The sequence below is a fragment of the Xiphophorus maculatus genome, chromosome 21, assembly GCF_002775205.1.
Source record: "Xiphophorus maculatus strain JP 163 A chromosome 21, X_maculatus-5.0-male, whole genome shotgun sequence".
NCBI classification, from domain to species: Eukaryota; Metazoa; Chordata; class Actinopteri; order Cyprinodontiformes; family Poeciliidae; genus Xiphophorus; species Xiphophorus maculatus.
The window spans coordinates 5,638,684-5,659,751 of NC_036463.1; the positions used below are offsets into that span (position 1 = coordinate 5,638,684).

Sequence of the window (21,068 nt, forward strand, 5' to 3'; positions counted from 1 at the left end):
CAATCACCAGGCAGTGCACCGTTACCTAGCAACACCAGCGAAGACCAGTCCATTACCTAGCAATCCCAGCAAAACTCAATGTGTTACCTAGCAACCCCAGCAAAGCCCAGTCTGTTACCTAGCAACGCCAGCAAAGCCCAGTCTGTTATGTATGATAGTATGATATCACCCACATTGCTGTGATATCATACTAAAGTGTCGGAAAGAGACACCCCAGCAAAGCTCAATGTGTTACCTAGCAACCCCAGCAAAGCTCAATGTGTTACCTAGCAACCCCAGCAAAGCCCAGTCTGTTACCTAGCAACCCCAGCAAAGCCCAGTCTGTTACCTAGCAACCCCAGCAAAGCCTAGTCTGTTACCTAGCAAACCCAGCAAAGCCCAGTGTGTTACCTAGCAACCCCAGCAAAGCCCAATGTGTTGCCTAGCAACCCCAGCAAAGCCCAGTCCATTACCTAGCACATTGCTGTGATATCATACTAAAGTGTCGGAAAGAGCAGGAGCTTCTTAAAAAAGACAGAGGCCAATTTCAAGGCATCAGATATAGCTAGTGACGTCCTGCTCTTTCGAATCCAGTATAAACGAATCACTCAGCTGACGGACGTCAAAACAATCCATGCATTCCTGTAAAGATTGTCAAAAACCAGAGAGCTGGTAGCCTGACATTGCTTTTATTTTGTTGACTGTATTTAAAAAACAAGGATGCAAACCAAACTGGTCATGTTATTGTGTAACTTAATGAGGAAAAATACGATGCCGATGGATAGTAAAAAGATTAACAATTATATACATTATAAGTAAGTATGACTGCTAAGGTGCAATCAAATATCGCATTATGGAGAAGGTACGAGTCTAACCGTTAGTAACCACGGAAATAAGTTGCACCGTCAGATAGCCTAGCATGTATGGAAAAACTGGTTAGCATCTCGTCTTTTGTATGTCTTTAATAGTACTTTGAGGGAAACGCTGTTTATGTCATGTGGTGTGAATTTAGGCAAATTTGATCAACAGGTCAGAAGGGAGGAAGTATGGGTCAGTTTCTAAGCTAAGCTAGCTTAGCTATGAGCCCCAACTAGGAGTGTTATGTCTACAAACAAATTAGCTCAACTACTACAAGCAGAAGTCATGACTATATTGGCAAAACAACTCAGGAAAATTAAACTTGGTCACTCTGATCAATATTCCCGTCCCTTACTTCCGACTTCCATCATGGCGCCTCGTGTGACTAAGTGACGTAGTTGCAAGAGGTCAATAGTGCAAAGTTAAGTTGTTTTTGATATGTACAGCATTTTCATAGCAACTGAAGGTAACGTGATTGTGCTATAAAATGGCCCAATGTACCTGTAAAATTCACAATAATGCCCCTTTAAGAAAGGCATGTGGCTGATTCTTTTATAAATATCCTGCAAGGTGTTACAGTTTCACTGTTACGACATTTCTCATTAAAAAAGAACATGTTTAGATTTTGATTATATTTAAATAAAAATTTTTTAAAAATTCACAGGAGGTAGAAAGATCTGCTACAAAAAATATTTAAACATTTCCATAAAAAGATAACAATATAACATGAAACTTTGCATTTTTGGAAGTAATGTATAAAATATGATGATTTAAACTTTTGTATAGTTCTGTGTCTTGCAGTGAAATATATTTTCTAATCTAAGTAACATCAGATGCTGCTCAAAAGCAACTACTTAACATCATGTTCTCAGCGAAGTGAACACATGCAGAGCCACACACTCCTCCAGTCAATCATATTTGGCCTGGGGGTAACATGGTACCCAGTCAAAAACATGAATCATCTGAGTGGGAGGCATGCGGACACACACACACACACACACACACACCCACACGCTGCTATTATTGCAAAATGCCTGACATCAATACAATTTGTGTTCTCTGTTCTCAACGGGTATTAAACTATGTCCACAGATGATATGAGCAAAGAAATCATTGCTATATTACCAGGGAGACGCACAAGTACTAATTTATCAAATTTCCTCCCAGAATTTGTTAAAGAAAATAACAACAAAGTCAATTTCCAAGATCATTAACTAGCAAAGAGAAATTTAAATTTAAATGGCATTAAATGTAAAAAAAATTAAAAATCTGACCAAAAATATTAAACTTACCCTCAAACTAAATCAGTTAAATCTTCTTCAGACCTAAATCAGTCAGTAAAGCATTGTTTGATGTCAGACGGAGCAACAAGCAAGGCTCTTTCTCAGGATTTTGTCTATAAACATGCAAAGTGAATTAAAATCCTTGGACCTAGACGTCTTGCGTCACACCACCTGTGGTCCAATGCCTGGTTTGCACTGCATGCAAACCGTATGTAAAATGTTCCCTTGATTTGAGAGTTTCAGACAACAGTTTCCAAACAGACGTTGGTTTAAATACATTGGTTACAAAATGTGGCTGGGAAGTTTAATTCTACCCAGCAGAGGTTGCAAATTTCTCTTCCGATGTATTTTTGGGGTTAATTGTAGTTATGGTTGGTTACTTGTCGCGTCTATCTTTGAAGTTTAGAGGTGCTGTGAATTCAGTCCAATGATATTTAAAGTAACAAGTCTCAAGATTTGCTTTAAAGGTGGATCTTCTGTTTCTGAAGCCCTAGACTAAATGTTGTCGGCACAGAGCTCACCAATAATTATGTTCAAAAATATTATCAAAAGAGTAATAATAAATAAAGTAACCTAAATTAATTCTATAAAGCAATGATTTTAAGTGAGTTTCTAAACTAATTTCTTTCTTGCGTCCTGTGAAAAGTGCTTTGAGTGTCTAATTTTTAACATTATTCAGGTGAATAAATGAATAATGCAAAGCTTAAATTCTCTCACTGGTCTGATGTTGTCATTTCATCAGCCTGTTTATTAATACTCTTAGAAATTGTGGAGTTCTCATTACTTTAGACCAACATTTACAATATCAAAGCAAGACAGAGAAACTTATGTTAGTGTATAAATTGTGGATTACTTAGCAACAACCCAGAATAAGAATCAGACATGGAGAACCAGCATTTAGCTTTATACCTCTTTAACCTTTTTGTCTTTCCTTTGATTTTGTTGCTTTGTTTGTATTTCCTTTTAATTCATGTAAAGCACTTTGAACTGCCTTGTTGCTAAATAAATAAAAATAAAAACACCTTGCCTTACCTTAAATTATTTTTATTAAGCTCAAAAACTAAGCACTATTACTGCCAGGATGCTTTCCCAATAGTCTGGTAGACTAGGTCCGATTTGCGACCAAAGTTGCAACATTTGTTACATTTCCAGCTGCTGCACTTTGCTTCCACACTGCACTGTGAAATAAACCTAACTCTTTGAAACACCTGTTCCCCTCCTCACCTGTGGGGGCGCTGCACCAAGAACCACTGAAGGAAACAACATGAAAACCTTTGAAGAAGACAATGAGCGCAACTTTCTTCTTTACAAAATGTAAAAAAAAAAAGACAAAGCATCAGATTTTAGCGTGTTTAGTAAAGATCACAAGACATTTCTCCAGCTATCGTTAAATTTGAGCGTTTGTTTTGGTTGTATTTACCCAGAATGCACTCTTAATCTCAATGGTGACGTAAATGAAGATTAAATAAAATTCTAATCTGTGCCTGTTTTATTATTTTGAATTTTTAACCCGAGAATAAAATTGAAAATATGAAAGACATTATGTTGAGGGGGGAGGTTTAACCAATTAAAAACAAAAATCACAAAAAACTCAATCAATTTTTTATGTTTTAATTTATGGTTGTCAATTAAAAATGGAAATAATGAATGATACACTGACCTTTACAGTTCTTTGTTCTAGATTAATATGTTTTAACTTTAGGTGTCCAAGAAATAAGACACAAATTAGCATTTTGACTAACACTTCAGCATGAAGCCTAAAAGGTTAACTGGATTATATATTTATTTATGTTAATTGTTTCTCCTTTGTCAATGGAGAAATTAAATTATTTTAACCAAAGCCGGATTTGGTTCACTTTACAAATAGTAGTATTTTATCATATTAAACATATTAAAATACTAGTTAACTAGGATTCCAGGTGAGATTTAATTACAAATCCTGTTTAATAATTTATATGTTTGCATATTTGTTTAGAAACAAAAAATATGACCATAAAGAAATTGGTTTCCTTTATGTGTAACAATCAAGAAAGACAGTAAACTGAATTGAAATGATTCAATAATAAAATCTATATCAGTCGGCTATAAAAAAGAAAAACTGACATCAAAGTAATGACAGAAAATGGCCTCTTTTAAATGTGATCATTTCTGTCCAACGGCTGCTTGTAGTTTGGGGGCAGTGGGGCATGATGGGACATGAGTGATGGAGGCTGCCATTTTTCCTGCACATTGTGTTTGACGGCGTTATCTCTTGGATCATTATGAACTGAACTGCCCACTGGGATCTGCTCCAGGCTAATGTAGTGGAAAAAGACGAGGCTAGGGAGCTTTTATGGGGCCGTTTTCATGTACCTCGGGGGCCATCCAGAAGGGGGTTCCTACCGAAGTGTTCCTCCTCAGACGGGTATTTGTCAGCTGGGCTGAAACACCTGCAAGGAAAAATAATACACACTTCAGTTAGCTTAGCCTCAAGGCTCAATGGAGGTAATAATAGACAGGTGTAAAACTATTACATCTCTCTATTTTAAAATGTTTTTTCCCTACCAATGTAACTTGTTTTGATTTTTCATTATAAATGTTTACTGTAAATCGTAATGTAGTTCTTTTAAATTCCTTCCAGGAAGCTACAGATAAAAATTAGCTTCTTTGGCTAAATCTGGCATATTCATATTGATAAATAACTATTCATTGTGTTTTGGTTTCTTACAAAGATCAAATCTGTTGCTAATGGTGATGATTTGTCAAAATTTCAACAAAAAACAGAAGCATGCTGCTCAAATTCCAAACCATATAAGGAATTTTTAGATCTTTTCTGTGGCACACATACTGTACATGCAGATAGAAGCAGTAAAATAATACATTACTTTGAATTACAAATCCTTGTGTGACTGCGCCAGACTTTGCTGGACATCTCAAGAACAACATTTGAATATAATTCAAATGTAACAAGCCTTGGTAGCTGGAGACCGGACAAGATAATTTGTAGCTGAGTGTTTTGTTTATATCAGAGCTGGGACCTTAATGCATTCATTTCGATTAATTGTTTTTAACTATACATTTCTGATAATTACGAAGGGAGAAAGTGATATATTTCAAAGGATTATATTCTTGGATATGTGTGCAAGTGTTTGCTCTTGTCCTACTTGTTAGTTGTTTCTTTCTTCTTAAAAAAAAATTATTACACAGATTTTATTGAGTTAGACATTTTTACATCCTTAATCACTTCTTTTTTTTTCCCTACTTTATTTTTCTTTCTTTCTCATATTTTCATCTTCCGACGTTTTGTTTCTTCCAGACCTGGAAAACACTGAAATCAGGAAGTTCCAGATTTTTCTGCGTATAAACTCTGAGTGTTATTCTAAAATAAAGTGGCTTTAAGGAAAACAATTATCCAGATGGTTAAATGTGTAACTAAGATTAAACAAGAATAGATGTTTTCTATTCTAACCCAGAAACAAAGATGATGTCTATAAAGGCTCCTGTCACAGCAGAAAGCGCCTGTAAAACCCAACTTTGAGCAGCTGCTGAATCGCTGTGGCAGCACAGGATGGAGAGAAAACACTAGAACGAAAAACATCAAAGAGGATTATAATCATCTGCAGCACAAAGCTGACACACACAGAGCCAGGCGACGTTGTAGTGTTAAAATACTCCCCCCCAAAAATCTCCAGACTTAAGAATCACCAAACATGAGTCAAGACAAACTGAACATCTAGAATAAGTAAGTAAACAACTCATATTGATATTGCCTCTTTTTTCCTGGCATTAGCCAGAAGTGGGCCCCACTTAATAACCATCACAGAGATAACGCTGACAATTAAAATATTCATGAGCAAAGATCTCCACTCATTCTTCTGCTGCTCTTTTTTTGGGTCCGTCTCTTTGCCATTTTGTCTCCGTTGGTGATGAGTCACAACAGGGGCTTTATCTCCTCATCCACCACATGAGAAAAAACCCACATTAATCCCAGCAGCACGACGCAGCGCGGAGTAAACCGCCAGTCGCTTTGAATCACCGAGTCACACATCAGCATTATTATCCAAACAGCTCCATCTTTCTCTCTCAAGACTCAACCTATACGAAACCTGTCCCCCTCCTCACCTGTGGAGGCGCTGCAACAAGAACCACAGGAGGAAACGACAAAAAAAAAACTCAGAAGAAGACATAAGCGCAACTTCCTTCTTCACAAAATGTAAACAAAATTGGGGGTAGCGACAGGTTTTAGTGGTTGTAGGATTTCTCTTTTGTCTTTGGTAAAAGACCATGAGCCATTTCTCCAACTTGTGCGAGGCTATCGCGTTTGCTTTGGTTGTATTTACCCAGAATGCCCTCCGCTTCCCGTAGACTAAAATGGTGGTACCACAGCATCTCTTACCTAAATCATGTGATGTATGACGGCAAAGCTTGAACAGAAAGCTTTTATTGCAATGATACACTGAAGATTGAAGATGTAGAGCAAGAAAAAGTTTAACTCATTTAGCTTTCAAATGCTTCGGGACAAAATCCTTTTCATCATCAGGGCTTGCCTTTGGGTCACTGACTATTATTTGCATTTTACCCTCAATTACTAAGCTTTGCATGATGTGCTTGCTTTCAAATATGCTACAGTCAATTACAACTTCCCATTTGTGGTACAGAATACAACTCTACGTTAGCCTCAACTTGAAAAAATGTTTTGAGATGGTATTTTTATGGATATGGCTCAATTGCTTGTTAAAACATATAAATTAAAATATATAAAAATATATATATAAATGAAATATAAATTAGAAATAGTGCTTCTTTCTTTCTGACCACAGATGTGCTTAACCCTTTCTGCTCAGCTGCTTTTAAAAACACCTCCAATGTTTAATAAAACCACCTAGCCGGATTTTTGTTCGCCAAAAAGTGAATGTATTTGGCATTTGGAGAATGAGCTGTTTCAGAAACCTTCCAAATGTTGAGTCACAAACTAAAGTTACTGCGCCGTTACCTAGCAACCCCAGCCGAGCCCAGCCCCGTTACCTAGCAACCAAATCTCAGCTCGACCAGCTGGGTTTACTGCTGTGTTCACTGTACAACGGCTGCTGGAAAAGACAAGTGTTTTACAGTTTACTTACCATCCAGAAACCTCTTGCTGCATTCTTGTTGGTTGTGCAGGGGGCTCAACCTCTGCTTTTCAAAGATGTACAGCTGTATAATTGTGCATCTGTTTGCAGCCACTTTCACATGTGAGCGTAAACATTTAATTGGGCTCGTGGCCAGCAGCAGCTTATTTGGATTTAAAGTGACAAGAGGCCCTAAAACAGCTCATTCAAAATATTGAATATCAAAACAGAATGAAATCTAATATAATAGGTCAACTTTAATAAAATATCAACAATTTAACATCGGCTATTTCCCTGGATGTTGCATTGTTGAAAACTTTTGCAGTAAACAGTGGAAGCAGAAAGCTGCGATGGACTTGCTGCGCATTAGCGATTCCATTAAAGCCCCCTCCACTCCGCTCCTCTTCATATAAGAGCTGCACCCTCTGAGCTACAAGAAAAGGCTTTTAAGAGAAGGCCCACAATTAGCAGACAAAATGCAAACCTACACACAAGTTGAGGGAGGAGGTGGGGTGGAGTTTATTTGTAATGAAAACAGGCAGCTGTTTTTATTTTCCCCTTCCAGCGCCTGAAGAAAACTCGGAATGAGTAATCTGCTGTAAATTGTCAGAATCACTTTGCCTATCATGAGCCCTTCACTTTGGTTGCCTCATTTGGTTAAGAAAGCCAAAAAAGCAAATGAGTGAAAGCAGGGAAGAATAGCAGCGCTGCCCTTTGCTGTCTGGGGAACAATAGTGAAGATAGGGTGTAATGAAAAGTGTAATCATCAGCCGCGTTGGCGAGCTGGTGTAATTTTGTTTCGGCCTCTCAAGGAAACTAATTGGCGTCGCCGTTTATTTGGCAGGCAGCTCCCAGTAATGGGTTTGACCTTCTTCCGTTAAATAGAGCCAGAACATGATTTGGGCGGATTAGTGCCAGAAAGAGACGTAACATTAAAGGATCTCTCTCTCTGCGTACCAAAGTCCACGAGTTTTATCCCTCCGTGCGTTGTCAGCAGGATGTTGTTGCCTTTCACGTCCCTGTGGATGGTTTTGTTGATGTGCAGGTGCTGCAGGCCCTGTGAATACAAGAGGTTAACTTTTTCTTGTTGTTCTTTTTGTTAAACACCTGTTGGTGTAATTACCCCATTTAGACTATTTTCCAATTTCCCTTCCCCCTCTTGCAAGCTAAAACCAACTCTCACCTTCAGAGCTTCATGCAAAATATAGGCAATAATGGCTTCCTCCATCCTCTCTCCTCTTTTCAGCATGCCTTTGGCCAAATCTGTCACAGAGCCGCCATTGCAGAGCTGAAAGGGATAAAAAGAACATCTACAGTCGAGAGGACAAAACTCAACATGACTCAGCACGAATAGCTCAGCTTACACAACATTTTAAACCTACATGCGGAATATTTTACACAGAGAAGCAGCGAAGGAAGAAATCAGAAGATTTCACAGAGAGAAAAAGTAATTCTGTCAGTCTATGGAGGCTTATCTTCCAGAGTGAGCTTAGTGGGGGTGAATGTGCACAGTTTAATCTGAGCTTTAAACATGCAAACTGTCCTCAAATACACACTGTAAAATATACATAAAGCAGAACTCTATATTAGTGATGAAAAGTTGTAGGTAGAGCTCGATAAAGTTAAATTCAATTGGAAAAACAGAATCTAACTGACCATAATGTAGCTAATGCAAACATACAAAAAACTAAAATATTACATTATGCCTGTAAAAATACAGAAATGTCAAGTATTTTATTGAATATATTGAATATTCCAGAACTGCACAGCATTTTGGGAGAGGTGGTGGAATCAACTAACTCACTCGCTCTTTGGTTGCCTAGCAACTCACCCACTCTTTGGTTACCTAGCAACAACTTGCTGAGTAACTGCAGCAGCAGTTCAATGTCCCGCCGTCGTGTTTCATAACTGCTTAAAAATAAAAAACAGGGGCGATGTGTAGCACTTGAATTCCACCTTTATGGGACAAAAAAGAAGCTAAATTTGTGGTTTTTAATTGACCGTAAGCCATAATCATCAAAATTAACATATTTAATGCTTAAAATACATCCAACTTTATGTAATGATCTATATGTCTGACTTTTAAACATAAATGCGTAGTAACTATTTACTTTACTTGAGTAACTTTTTTGGAAAAATTGCACTTTTTACTGCATTATGTGTTTGACTTTTACTTGAGTAATATTACTATGAACTGTTGCTACTCTGACCTGAGTGAAATTTTTTTACTTGTGAGAGACACAGACACACACTTACAGACCTCTTGTTTTTGTTGTTCTGATGTTACTTTATATTTTCTGATCTTTAGAAATTCATAAGAAACAGTAAAATCTGCATACTGTCACTGGAAGAACATTACCCTGTTCTGATATAAACATTACAGTAGGCATAATTTTTATATATTGCAATATAAAAATTATTTGAAAGAGTTTCTTCTGCCTGAATATGTTATTTTCTATTTATTTTTCTTTTAAATGCCAGAAATGGCACATAACTTTATATTTTGTCTGTTTGATGACATCATTTCAGGAAATTAAATCAGATTTTCTGATCTTTTCCTCAGTACATGAGCTGCCTTTCAACCAAATACTTTTTTACTCTTGAGTAATTTCTTGGAAAGCTACTTTTTTCTTTTACTAGAGTAAAAAGATGTTGAGTTAGTGCTACTTCTATTTGAGTAAAATGTTTGGCTAGTCTTATCCACCTCTGTTTTTAAATAATATTCTAATTCGTTGAGGTGCATCTGTCTCAACAGCATTTTTATACTGCAGCAGAATATTCCAGACAACAATTAGGCACCCTTATTGTGTTTGTCTGTGTTTTCTTTTTCTATACTGCAACACTATATGGACTCTGCTGTCAATAGATATCTCTCTCTTGGAAAATTACAGAAAATTACCCTGTAGGTTGCCTTGGCAACAATAATAACCCCTAATTTGGGCCTGTCTTCAGGAGATGCCAAAGGTATAAGAGAAATAAAAACACGGAGGATGTCAGTCACTGTGTTGAGAGCTGAAAGTGTTGATTTTATGCTTCAATGCTTCTTGTACACAAAAATATTCACTAAGTGTGGCTTAAGAAACACTCTTCACGGAAAAATCAATCGTCTCTTCTGTCAGTTTGGAAAATATGTCAGTTTTAATGTCTATTTTTACCCATTACTGCACATTTACACATTTAAATGAATTTTATTCCAGTAGCGTTACTTTATGCATTGACACTAATTATCCATGCATTCATTTTCTGTCTGAATTGGAGCGACAATCTTAACGACTCTCAAACCTTCCCATCTTCAGTCACACTGCAAAAACACAAAGTGTTTTTTGTTTGTGTAATTTCTAGTGCACATATCTTAGTACACTTCAAATAAGGCAAAACTTTCTTAGAAAAAAATGTTTCATCCTTATATAGAAGCTTGTTTTAAGTCAATAATTTTAAAATATTAACTAAAAAAGTACCGGTTCCACTCAGAGATTGTTCCCCTTATAACAAGACATTTTTCCATGTTAGAAATGAAATAATTTGCCAGTGGAACTAGTACTTTTTTTATTGATTTTTAAGAATTATTGACTTAAAACAAGCTTCTATGTCTTTCTGAAAAGTTACTTCTAAGTTACTTTTGTCTTCAAGTGTACCAAGATATTTGCATGAGAAGCTGTACAAAAATCCTTGGGAAGATTTTCTTTTTTGCAGATTTTTCTTGCTACCAAAGGTGGCTCTATTCAAGTTATTTTTGAAAAATGTGACATAAAAGCAAAATACTCTTTTCATAGTAGTTTTGTCTCTTTTTAGCTGCATTTTGTGATAATTTTAGTCATTTTAGTCATCAGTTTTTGTGCTTTTCTTTCTTGTTAACCAGAACTTCCAGGCTTACTTTGTGAAATTAACTTCAAACAGAAACTTTAAGCCCAAACTCTCAGAAGTTCAGCCGCTTTCTAAAGTTAAATTTCCATTTATTTGCTGCTGCTGAGAGTTTCCGGCCTCGACTGAGAGCTGGCGTAAGTTTTTATTGCTCTGTGTAACGTCTGTTTTCTATCCATCTGTCAATCCGACTCTCCATCGGCGGCCCAGAGGGCTTTGCAGGATGGATGATTTGCACGGGCAGCTTGATCACTTCAGCTATCGGGCAATCTGCAGTCCAGCAGCGAATACCGCTGAGAGCTTTCACACAATTAGCCACACCTTACATCACATGACGTGTAGCAGGGTTTGATGTTGACAATATTATAGACCTGAAGATTGTCAACATTTATTTATTTATTCTTTGAATTTATTTTGTTTAGTTAAGAAGTTGCAGACATTTATTGGTGTTTTAAATACTGGTGTCAAAAATACTTTATTGATCCCAGAAGGAAATTAAATGTTGTTGTCAAAGAGTTATTGTAGATACTGATGGCTGTTCAGTTATCTGCTGATTTTGTGATGTAGATCTGTGTATCATCTGCATAGTTATGATCTTAATACTTCTTATAACCTGTGCTAGTTGCTGTTGATTAGGAAAAACAGCTTCTTCTTTACATAAACATAATAAAGCACCAATAAATGCATGTCAATAACGACATGCAGAGCATTTCTCTTAATTCTTCGTGTTTAGTTTTAAAAATAGTTTATCATTAATTTGAAAGGATAATTTTCCACCCACATCTTCCTTTAGTTTTCACTGAGCTTTTAGTTTCAAAGAACACCGTGAATATTAAGTGGACCAGTCTCCGTTTCAAACCCGGTCAGGTGCTTGTTTAGTCATGGAAATGAAGGCCGTCCATCAAAGACGAGCGAAAGAAGTGGATGAAACAAATCTAAAGATGAAACAAATTTAGTGCTTGTTTGATGTCTGCTTCCCAGTTATAATAAATTCAGATTGTGTGTGTGGGTTTCTTTATTTTTTATCTTTAATTTATCATAAATGACTGTAAGAAATGTGTTTGGAAAGCTGTATGTTGGATCACGTCCAGAGGAAAACAGCCCCATTGTTCCAGGAGTCTCGTCATTGTCACAGGTATCTACTTCCTGACAGTGTTTACTATAAAGTCTGAATGGGGATTAAACTTTTAACCCTCATTGTTAATTAACGTCCACAGAAGCAGAGAGGATGAGACGCTTACAGCTGATCTCATACAGAATCATACCTGTTTCCTGTTTCTTTTTGTTTTGCTCATGTATTATTAACAAAGGATCGATAATTATAGCAGCATCTTCAAGTTTCTATTATGGCTTCCATCCACACATCCATACAAACATTCAATTTGTATCAGCGTTTTGTTTTAACAATATCACAGATGTGAAGTTTGTCCAAATTTGCATATTTATTCTTTGAATTTATTTTGTTTAGTCAATAACTTGTTTCTCCAGACATTTATTAATATTAAGTTCTGTTACGCTGTTCTTGATAGTTGTTGGTTACCATAGCAACCAGTAACCGACAGCTCCGCCCCCTTTTTTCTGTTGCCGTCTGTAATTATGGTATATGTTAGGATTAGCTCTGTGTTTTCTTTACAAGTGTTATATTTTAACATATATTTTAGACAAATTCAACAACAGATATTTATAGTGTTGTTGACTTTTCCGGTAAAAAGATTTTCCAAAGTTGTCAAAATGGTTGAGAAATATATTGTATATAATATCGGTAAATATCGGTTATCGCCCATAATAGCAATATTGTTATCAAATATCGGTATTGGCCCAAATTTTTATAATGGTGCATTCCCAATTTTATGGTAAGTTGAAAAGCAATTTTTTCATAGTAACTGAACCTCTAAGATTGTAGCAAATTTCATTTTCGAGATTGAAAAGAATTATTATTTTTTTTTAAATTTGGTGACACAATAGAAGAAAAAAAGTGAACAATATAAAGTACAATAGAGAGACTTGGGGAAGAAATGAAGCGGTCTTTAAAATCTTGCCTTTTTTGACCCTATTAAATTCATCCTTTGATGCAACATTGGCCTCGCAAACGAAAAGCAAACCCAAATCAGCGTCTCACTTTCAATCACAGAACAAAAGTCGCTCCTTCTTGCATCTCTTGGAAGTATTTCTAACCTCATTAAGCTTCCGCACATGAAAGATTGCTCATTTCTGCACACATCTGCAATCATAAAGGAAGCGCTCCACAGAGTCAAAGCCAAAAGCTCCCAGACCTCAATGAAGCGGCTAACAAAGAAGAGGATGCGGTTCGTATGAATTCAGCTCATAATGAGCGGTCTGCCGCTAAAGGCTCCTCTCAGCGCTGCAAGAGGACCAAAATTACAGTTTGAAAAGGAGGAGCAGTAACCATGGTGAGTGACCAGCTCTCTTCATGCTTTCCTGTCATTTACCCCCTGAAATCCATGTGCAGCTACTTCACAGCACACACCCCTCGATACACAACACCAACACACACACTCAGTGAACCGTCAGGCAGCGACTTCAACCTCAGCACTCGCTGCCAGATTTAAACGTCTCACAAGAGAAATATGAAGCCAAGGAGTAAATAAAACAGACAGAAGGATGGATGGATGGATGGATGGATGGATGGATGGATGGATGGATGGATGGATGGATGGATGGATGGATGGATGGACGGATGGAACCATTGAAGCAGAAGTTGACATTTAGTCTTCCTTACTTCCAAGTTGGCCGCTCCGATCAGCCACCTTGTACCTGATTGGTGGCTCAGCCAATCGGGTACAAGGAAAACGAATGCTGCTCTCTGATTGGCTGCTTTGCAAATGGTAACCAATGTGTGTCAAATAGCATTGAAGCTTTCCAAGTTTCACTTTCTTTGAAATATTTTAGATACGCTCTACAAAAATAAATCAAGCTTTGTTTTTATTTTGTTTTTGTTTGTTTGTTTTTTCAAAAATATATGCCACCCCGCAGTCCATATTATCCTGGATGTCAGGCCATATTCCTCATATCTAAAACCACCACTTCCTTTAAGCAAACCTCAACTGATTAGGTGACAACTACCCTACAAAAACAATAATAATTTCTGGTTTAGGATTTAATTTTTGTCTTTCCAGCATGTATTTGTTTTTAGAGTGAAGGAACTTGAAGGAGCTCTACAAAGGTCTGGAGGAAGAACGGCGATGAAAAGGCAACGAAACACAAGATGGAAAGGTGAAAACCATCTGCTGGGCTTGCATAACACCACTGTTGTCAGAGCAGAACCCTCTGGGATAGGATTACAAAAATATGGAAACTCTGCATCACAACCACTACAGTTACCAGAGCACGGTGGTTTACTTCTTTCTCACACCGGATCTGAGGAAAATATTGATCCGCAGAATTTGATGCTGATATTAATGTTTTTCAGATTAGGGTGCAACAGATTTACTCACATTTTAAAGCAAAGAGTTTGAAAAATCTGCATGAAGATCACAAAATAGAGCTCAGTTCCTGTTGCTTTCGACTTATTTTCAATTTCCAGAAACCACCTGATTTTTATCCAATCCCAAACCCTTGGAGATTAAACAGGCCCATAGCATCACAGATCCTCCACTGTACTCAACAGTTTATATTTTGTTTTACATAAAACCAACCTAAGGAGTCTCGTCTTACCTCCCAGTTAACCAGATATCACTTAAAGAGCCTCCAATGGTTGCTATGGATACCACCAAGATGTCTGTTGCTGTCCTCTAACAGTAAGCACCCCTGATAGTCTGGTAGACTCAATTTGATTTGGGTTCAAAATTGCAACATTTGTTACATTTTCAGCTTTCACACTGCACTGCGTCAAACAAACCAAACCCTTTGAAAAACCTGTTTTCCTCCTCTCCTCTGGTGGCGCTGCACCAAGAACTACAGAAGGAAACAAAACAAAAACCTCTGAAGAAAACACTCAGTACCTCTGAGTACAACTTACTGTTTCACAAAATATAAACAAAAACGGAGTAGGGTCAGATTTGAGCAGTTTTAGGATTTCTATTTTGTTTTGGTAAAAGGCCACGACCCAAACCTCACAATCACGTTTTCTCATCTGGGTTCGACCTCAGTCCATTACACGTTTGGCTGTAACCTGACATTTAAGACACACCAGGAGGCAGGGGTTTTTTGCTAGTCTGCTCTCTTTGACAAAAACAATCCTGTGGCATCCCACCAATCCTGAACAACAGCAGGTGCAGGAGTGTAAAGCCAATTGGACGTTTCAGCCTGAGCTGTAGTAAGGTAATCTGCAGACATCCCTGGTGAATAGAAATCCCAGCTCTGCTGCTCACAGCAAACCTCCTCCCACATAATGTGAGCTGGCATGGGACCAGATCCCCCAGGTAGCCTGTAAGTAAACTCCTGGGATACCAATGGTGGCTAAATCTCTTACATAATCCCCGTTCATTATGAGGCGCCGATGGAGCACGACGTACAATACAGGTCTGGTGATAAGTTGATTAATCAATAAAATACATTTTTGGTTTCTGAAAATGTAATTTTTTGGAAAATCTGGATTTTTTTTCCACCATTGCACTTTGTGGGTTTTCATATTTCAGAAGTGACGTTAGCGCTCCAAGAGCCGCCATCTTGTTTCATCAGCGTGTTTTACCGCTGTTGCATTTTGAACTCTTCGATGGAGAATTAGCACCAACATTCCACTTGGGTTTTTTAACTACAAGAATAAAGTTGTAGTATTAGGAGGATAAAGTATCAACTCTCACACAAAAAATAAAAATAAAACAAGGAATGTTGAGCATCTTGTGAAGAAGAGTAAATCCTTCATCTTTTATTATCTAAGCATCAAATTATTATCAATATCAGAATTTTGAGCCAACTGAGAAAAATAAAGAACCACACTACCAGGGCTAAGCTCTTTTCTCTTTAAAACAACTTATTTTCTTGTAATTTTGAGAAGTTTTTCTGGTAAAATTGCATCTTTATTCTGCTAATATTATGACCACATTCTCAAATTAAGCAAAAATTATTGCAGCCTGGACCTAATACTCCATTGTACAACTCACAGAAGAGATGATTGAATAAAAGCCACTTTTTGAAAATATTTTCTGTCATTGGTAATTTCTGTTTTAGAAAAGAAAGAAAGGAAAAATTGCATCTGGTATGGAAAAAATAGGAGATTTTAATTTTAAGCCACAACGCCCAGACCTGATGCCATCAGACAATCATGTCCCGTCGTCCCACCTTATCAAACCATTTTGTTGTCCTTACCTCCAGTACAAGCCACAACTGATCGCCACACTTCAGATCCTTCTTGTAAAACATCCCATAAAACTTGACGACGTTTGGATGGTCGGACAGAGCTTTGAGGATGTTGTATTCTGCCTCAATCTCCTCATCTATATCCTGCAAAACACAGATTTCTCATAATTACAGAACAGACACATTTTTACAACATATCTCCTTAAAATCATCACAAAACAAACAATTATCAACTTTCCGATGCAAATTTTTAAAGCTATCATCAGGAAAGTGTATTTATACCTTATTTTGGGGATGGATTACAGCTAAAAAATCTAAATGGGCCAGTATTTCCCTCAACTTTTATGAATATATAATGTGTAATTTTAACACCAAACCGAGGTTACCTATATTTGAGGTATATGTATCGATCCAATACAGAAAAACAACGTTGAACTGACTTAAAACATTTCTTTTTTTTAAACACAAACAAAAATTTACTGAATTACAAATTTAATTGATAACTCTGCACCAGTGCAGCACAATTAAATACACCAATAGCTACATAAGTTTGATCAAACATGTAAAAATGTTGTTTGTTTAATTTGTGCAGTCAGAGAAATTAGGAGTACAACAGCCAATGTAAAATAAATAATAAAGAAACTGAAACTGATAGAAACCATAGGTTGACTATAAACCTGTTTCCAAATAGTTCAGAAAGTGCAATTAGGAATCTTATATATAATGTAAAATAAATAATAAAGCATGACATCGCTCAGAGTATAAAGCATAGAATTAAACTGAACAGATCCACCTTTACGGATCATTGTCACAATACACAATCTAAAACATTTTTTTATTGATTAAAATAAATATTAGTTCCACTGGTTGATTCTTACTTATTAAAATGCTATAATGTTATAAGTGAAATAATCTGCCAGTACTATACTTTTTCCTCAATATCAACAAACTCCTATATGCTAATGTATATTTACGCTAAATGTTACTTGTAAGTTAGTTTTGTCTTATTTCGAGTGTAATAAGATATTTTCACTAGAAACTAAACCAAAAATACGTGGTAGAAATTAGTGTTTTTTGCCCTGCGACAGACTGGCGACCCCATTAGGGACAAAGGGTGAACAGAAAATGGATGGATGGATGGAAATGGAAATTAGTGTTTTTACTTCCTTTAGTCTTCCAGCACATACTGATTCTGGGCGCAATTTGGAGGTGTGTGTGTTTCTCTGTATTCCAGTTTTTAAGAATACAATGGTGTTTTTAGTAAGATTGAAAAGCTAAATCTACTCCACCAGCTGACAAGAAATTTATTTGGCTTATGGAAAAAAGAGCTATTGGATATAGGACATAAAGGTATTGCAGTAAACTTCCAAACTTACGACTCACATGAATGGGATCCAGTATCTTCACAGCTGCTTTGCTTCCATCCTTTTTGTTCAGAACCTTGTAGACTTTCCCGTACGTTCCTTTCCCGATTGTCTCAATGATTTCCCAGGTGTCGGTGGGATCCGGAAAGTTGTCGAAGACAATCGATTTTCCTGATTGTGGAAACATTTTCAGGAGAGATCTCCTGCACAACACAAAGCAAAACAAAAACCAACACAGATGAAGTTCTACTCTGGCAGTAGATGGAGGGGAATTCAGCGCAGATATCAAGAAAGAGTTTTAAGTTAAAACCAAAGTACACATGGGAAAAAAAAGTATTTCAACCAATATTTCAAATCTAATAAATGGTCATATCATAAATCAAACCATAAGTCATTGAAAGCCATCCGAACAAACCATCAAGCAAAATAACTCCATCAATTTTAGAATAAATGTTATTAAATGGGCAGTCTATGTATTTTCAGGACACATTGTACCATTCATTGTAACCTTCAATTGTTATAAAAATGCTGCATATATAAATCATAACTTAAACAAATTTGACTTTGCATCATAAACTGCGTTTTAATTACAAATGAACGCAAAACTTTGTTGAGATTCCACTAAAGTTGAAAAAAATTGCAATAGGCTTGTTTCAATTGAATAAATTACACGTGAATAAGTTTGTTCATGTGACAAGTCATTAAAAGACATGATGCGCCATCATCCTTCTACTACTTCCTGTCGTCTTCTTCGTCTTTTCCGTCAGTGGTAACATCCGATTGGTGATCATGTGACTCGTGATGCAGAAAAAGTGTTTCCATTGCAGTTTTGCGAAATACACTAATTTCGATGCATCTGAAAAACCGCCTCGTAATAACGCGGAAACTTAGCAAATTTTTTTTCATAATTCCAATTTTCTCAATTATTTGTGCAATGAAAACAGAGCTTTGATGTATCTGATGCCTTGAAATTGGTCTCTGTCTCTTTAAGAAGCACCTGCTCTTTCTGACACTCCCTCTTCAACAAATCATCGCAACTTGCTTCTCCATGCAGACATGCAGTTTCACCAGGTGCTTGCTAATTACTGCTGCCACTAGTCTGGAGGAGCTAAGTGGGTGAGGACTGCTCTGTACCCTAAATTGATGCCAGTATAGATTAACGTATTACTCAAACATGCATGAATGAGTTAAAACAACACTCCTGGTATGTTTTTGAAGGAATAATGGATGTTATAATATGACATAAAGCTTCAGAAAGTTAATTTTGCATAATAGCCCTTCTTTAAAGCTGTCTTAAAACTGTAAAAGTTGTTTCTCAATGCTTCTAAATTGTAGAAACTTTGTTAAAACTGCATCCTGAAAGCGTGCAACATGTTTCTTGAAACTGTGTAAACCACAGATGTCAAACTCCACACAGTTTCTGATGTGTCTTTGCTCCAAAACAGCTGATTCAACTCCATATATCTTAAACTTCTGCAGAGGTTCTGCTTAGAAATCAACATTTGATTCAGAAAACACGAAGAAAGAAAACATGGAGGACACTGACTTTGGTCACCTCTGGTCTAACTACTGTCAGTGAACTTCTTGAAACAGGAAGAACAGTCAGCTGTTAAAATCTTTGCTTCCAAAGATCCTCTAGCCTTTCAAAATGGTTGTCAGATTGTTTGTTTTATACCAATTTCAGAAGTCAAGCAGATTTGGAATGGCTTTTTTATTTGTTTTGTTTGTTTATTTGTGTCCACTAAGCCCCTTAACCGCGACCTATGACATATGAAGGCTCTTAAGCCCAATGAATAAACCAGTGTTGTGTCAAGGCATTATAGATAACTTCACAAATGGATTTTTAGACATTTCGGTGCCAGCAGGTTTTTTATCAACTCAGTTCAATTGATTCCTAAACAGCTATTAGCTAAAAACTAAAATATTGAAAGAAGACTATAAAATAGAACAAGAGAGTCTGGATGACAAAAAGCAGTATTTAATGAAATAGGAGATGGTTTAAAACTTTTGCACATTATTGTGGATAAGTAGGGGTTATTTTAGGAGACATCCAACTTCTGGCTGTTATATAAGCAAGTCAAACACTCGATTTTAATTATATGCTTGACAGGTGAGATACATATTTAGACGCAGAGAGCAATCAATTAATGCCACCTTTATTTTAAAAAAATTACTGGAAAATCCTCAAGACAAGAATAAAAATGTGAAATCTACAAATTTAAATGGTAAACTCAAGAAAAGAAGACCAACAAACAAAATAAAAACATTGCTTCGACCTTTACAACACTTTCAAATGAATAGATTTCTCTCAAGGGTATACATTTTTGTTTTGCTCTTAGATTCCCATCTATCAATTGTCTATTTAGAAAAAAATTGAATATCTGAAAAGGTGACTCACACTTACTTACATTATTCTCCCAATTTGAAATGAGACATTTTGAAAATTAATCCATTTCTGAGCGAAAGGTTAGCAGTGTTGGGCTGGGCCGGCCTGGCCGTGAGTGAAAACTGCAGAGGAGGAGCTAACACGGGAGCTAATCTCACCAGCAATTCCCCTGCTTGGGGGCTGCCATTGGAAACCTTCAGTAAGTAGTAGGAGCTGCAGTGGGATTAACAGGAATTAGCCTGCGTTGCAGCATTGAGCCTTTCCCCATATAGACACCCATTCATATGGGGAGGAAAGCTGTTCAGCATGCATTGCAGCAAAAGGCCATCTGGATGTCCAGATATCTCCTCCTTAAAGGAGCAAAACTCACATTTTGAACATGTTCCATTTGGGTTCTACTGCTTCTAAAAACAACTCAAGCGTTTATAAGTTTGGCAACAACTTATTAATTTTTGTTGTTTAAAAATCTTTCAATTGCTAAAGCCACATTCCGCTGTTACCTGGAAACCCCAGCCAAGCTCAGTTCCGTTACCTAGCAACCCAAGTGGAGCTCAAGCATGTTTTCAATTCCAAAATACTTTATTGATCCCAAAGGGAATGTAAATATTGCTGTAACTCGTCTTAACTCAAGATTCTTCAAAGAGTTATCGTACATTGTGATGGCAGGAAAAATCTCCTCTAGCAGTCTGTATTACAGCGGCTTTGAAGAAGCCTCTCACTGTTTCACCGCTGTACACGGTTCGGCAATATGTACGTAGAATTTTATTACAATATTTTGTGTTGCTATTATGATCATATAGATGAGTAAAAAGCTATTTATTATTTATTTTTTAGTTAACTGTGACTGGCACAGCATTTATAGCGCCGCAAACACAAATATTGGTCTTGGAAAAACACTCCCTTGTGAAATAAACTTCAGGATGCCACTTTCTTAAAGGAGTGTGATTTATATCACTAAACTGCACATAGTAACTGTATTTAATATTTTTTT

The 21,068-nt window shown here is 36.8% G+C and overlaps 1 protein-coding gene across 2 annotated transcripts in view; it reads right to left on the reverse strand.

Annotated features, from left to right (window-relative positions):
• The window catches only part of myo3a (myosin IIIA), a 69,462-nt gene that overhangs the window by 39,871 nt on the left and 8,523 nt on the right, over positions 1-21,068 (reverse strand). The window contains exons 1-6 of one of the 2 annotated variants that reach the window (XM_023325982.1): positions 20,100-20,177; positions 17,711-17,894; positions 16,337-16,471; positions 8,391-8,495; positions 8,165-8,264; positions 4,473-4,549 (exon numbers count right to left, since the gene is read on the reverse strand). In XM_023325982.1, the coding sequence (XP_023181750.1) occupies positions 4,473-4,549; positions 8,165-8,264; positions 8,391-8,495; positions 16,337-16,471; positions 17,711-17,894; positions 20,100-20,101 (603 nt within the window). In that variant the 5' untranslated portion in view covers positions 20,102-20,177. Of the gene's footprint in view, positions 1-4,472; positions 4,550-8,164; positions 8,265-8,390; positions 8,496-16,336; positions 16,472-17,710; positions 17,895-20,099; positions 20,178-21,068 lie in introns of those variants that run through there. The other variant, XM_014471271.2, reaches the window with a different exon arrangement.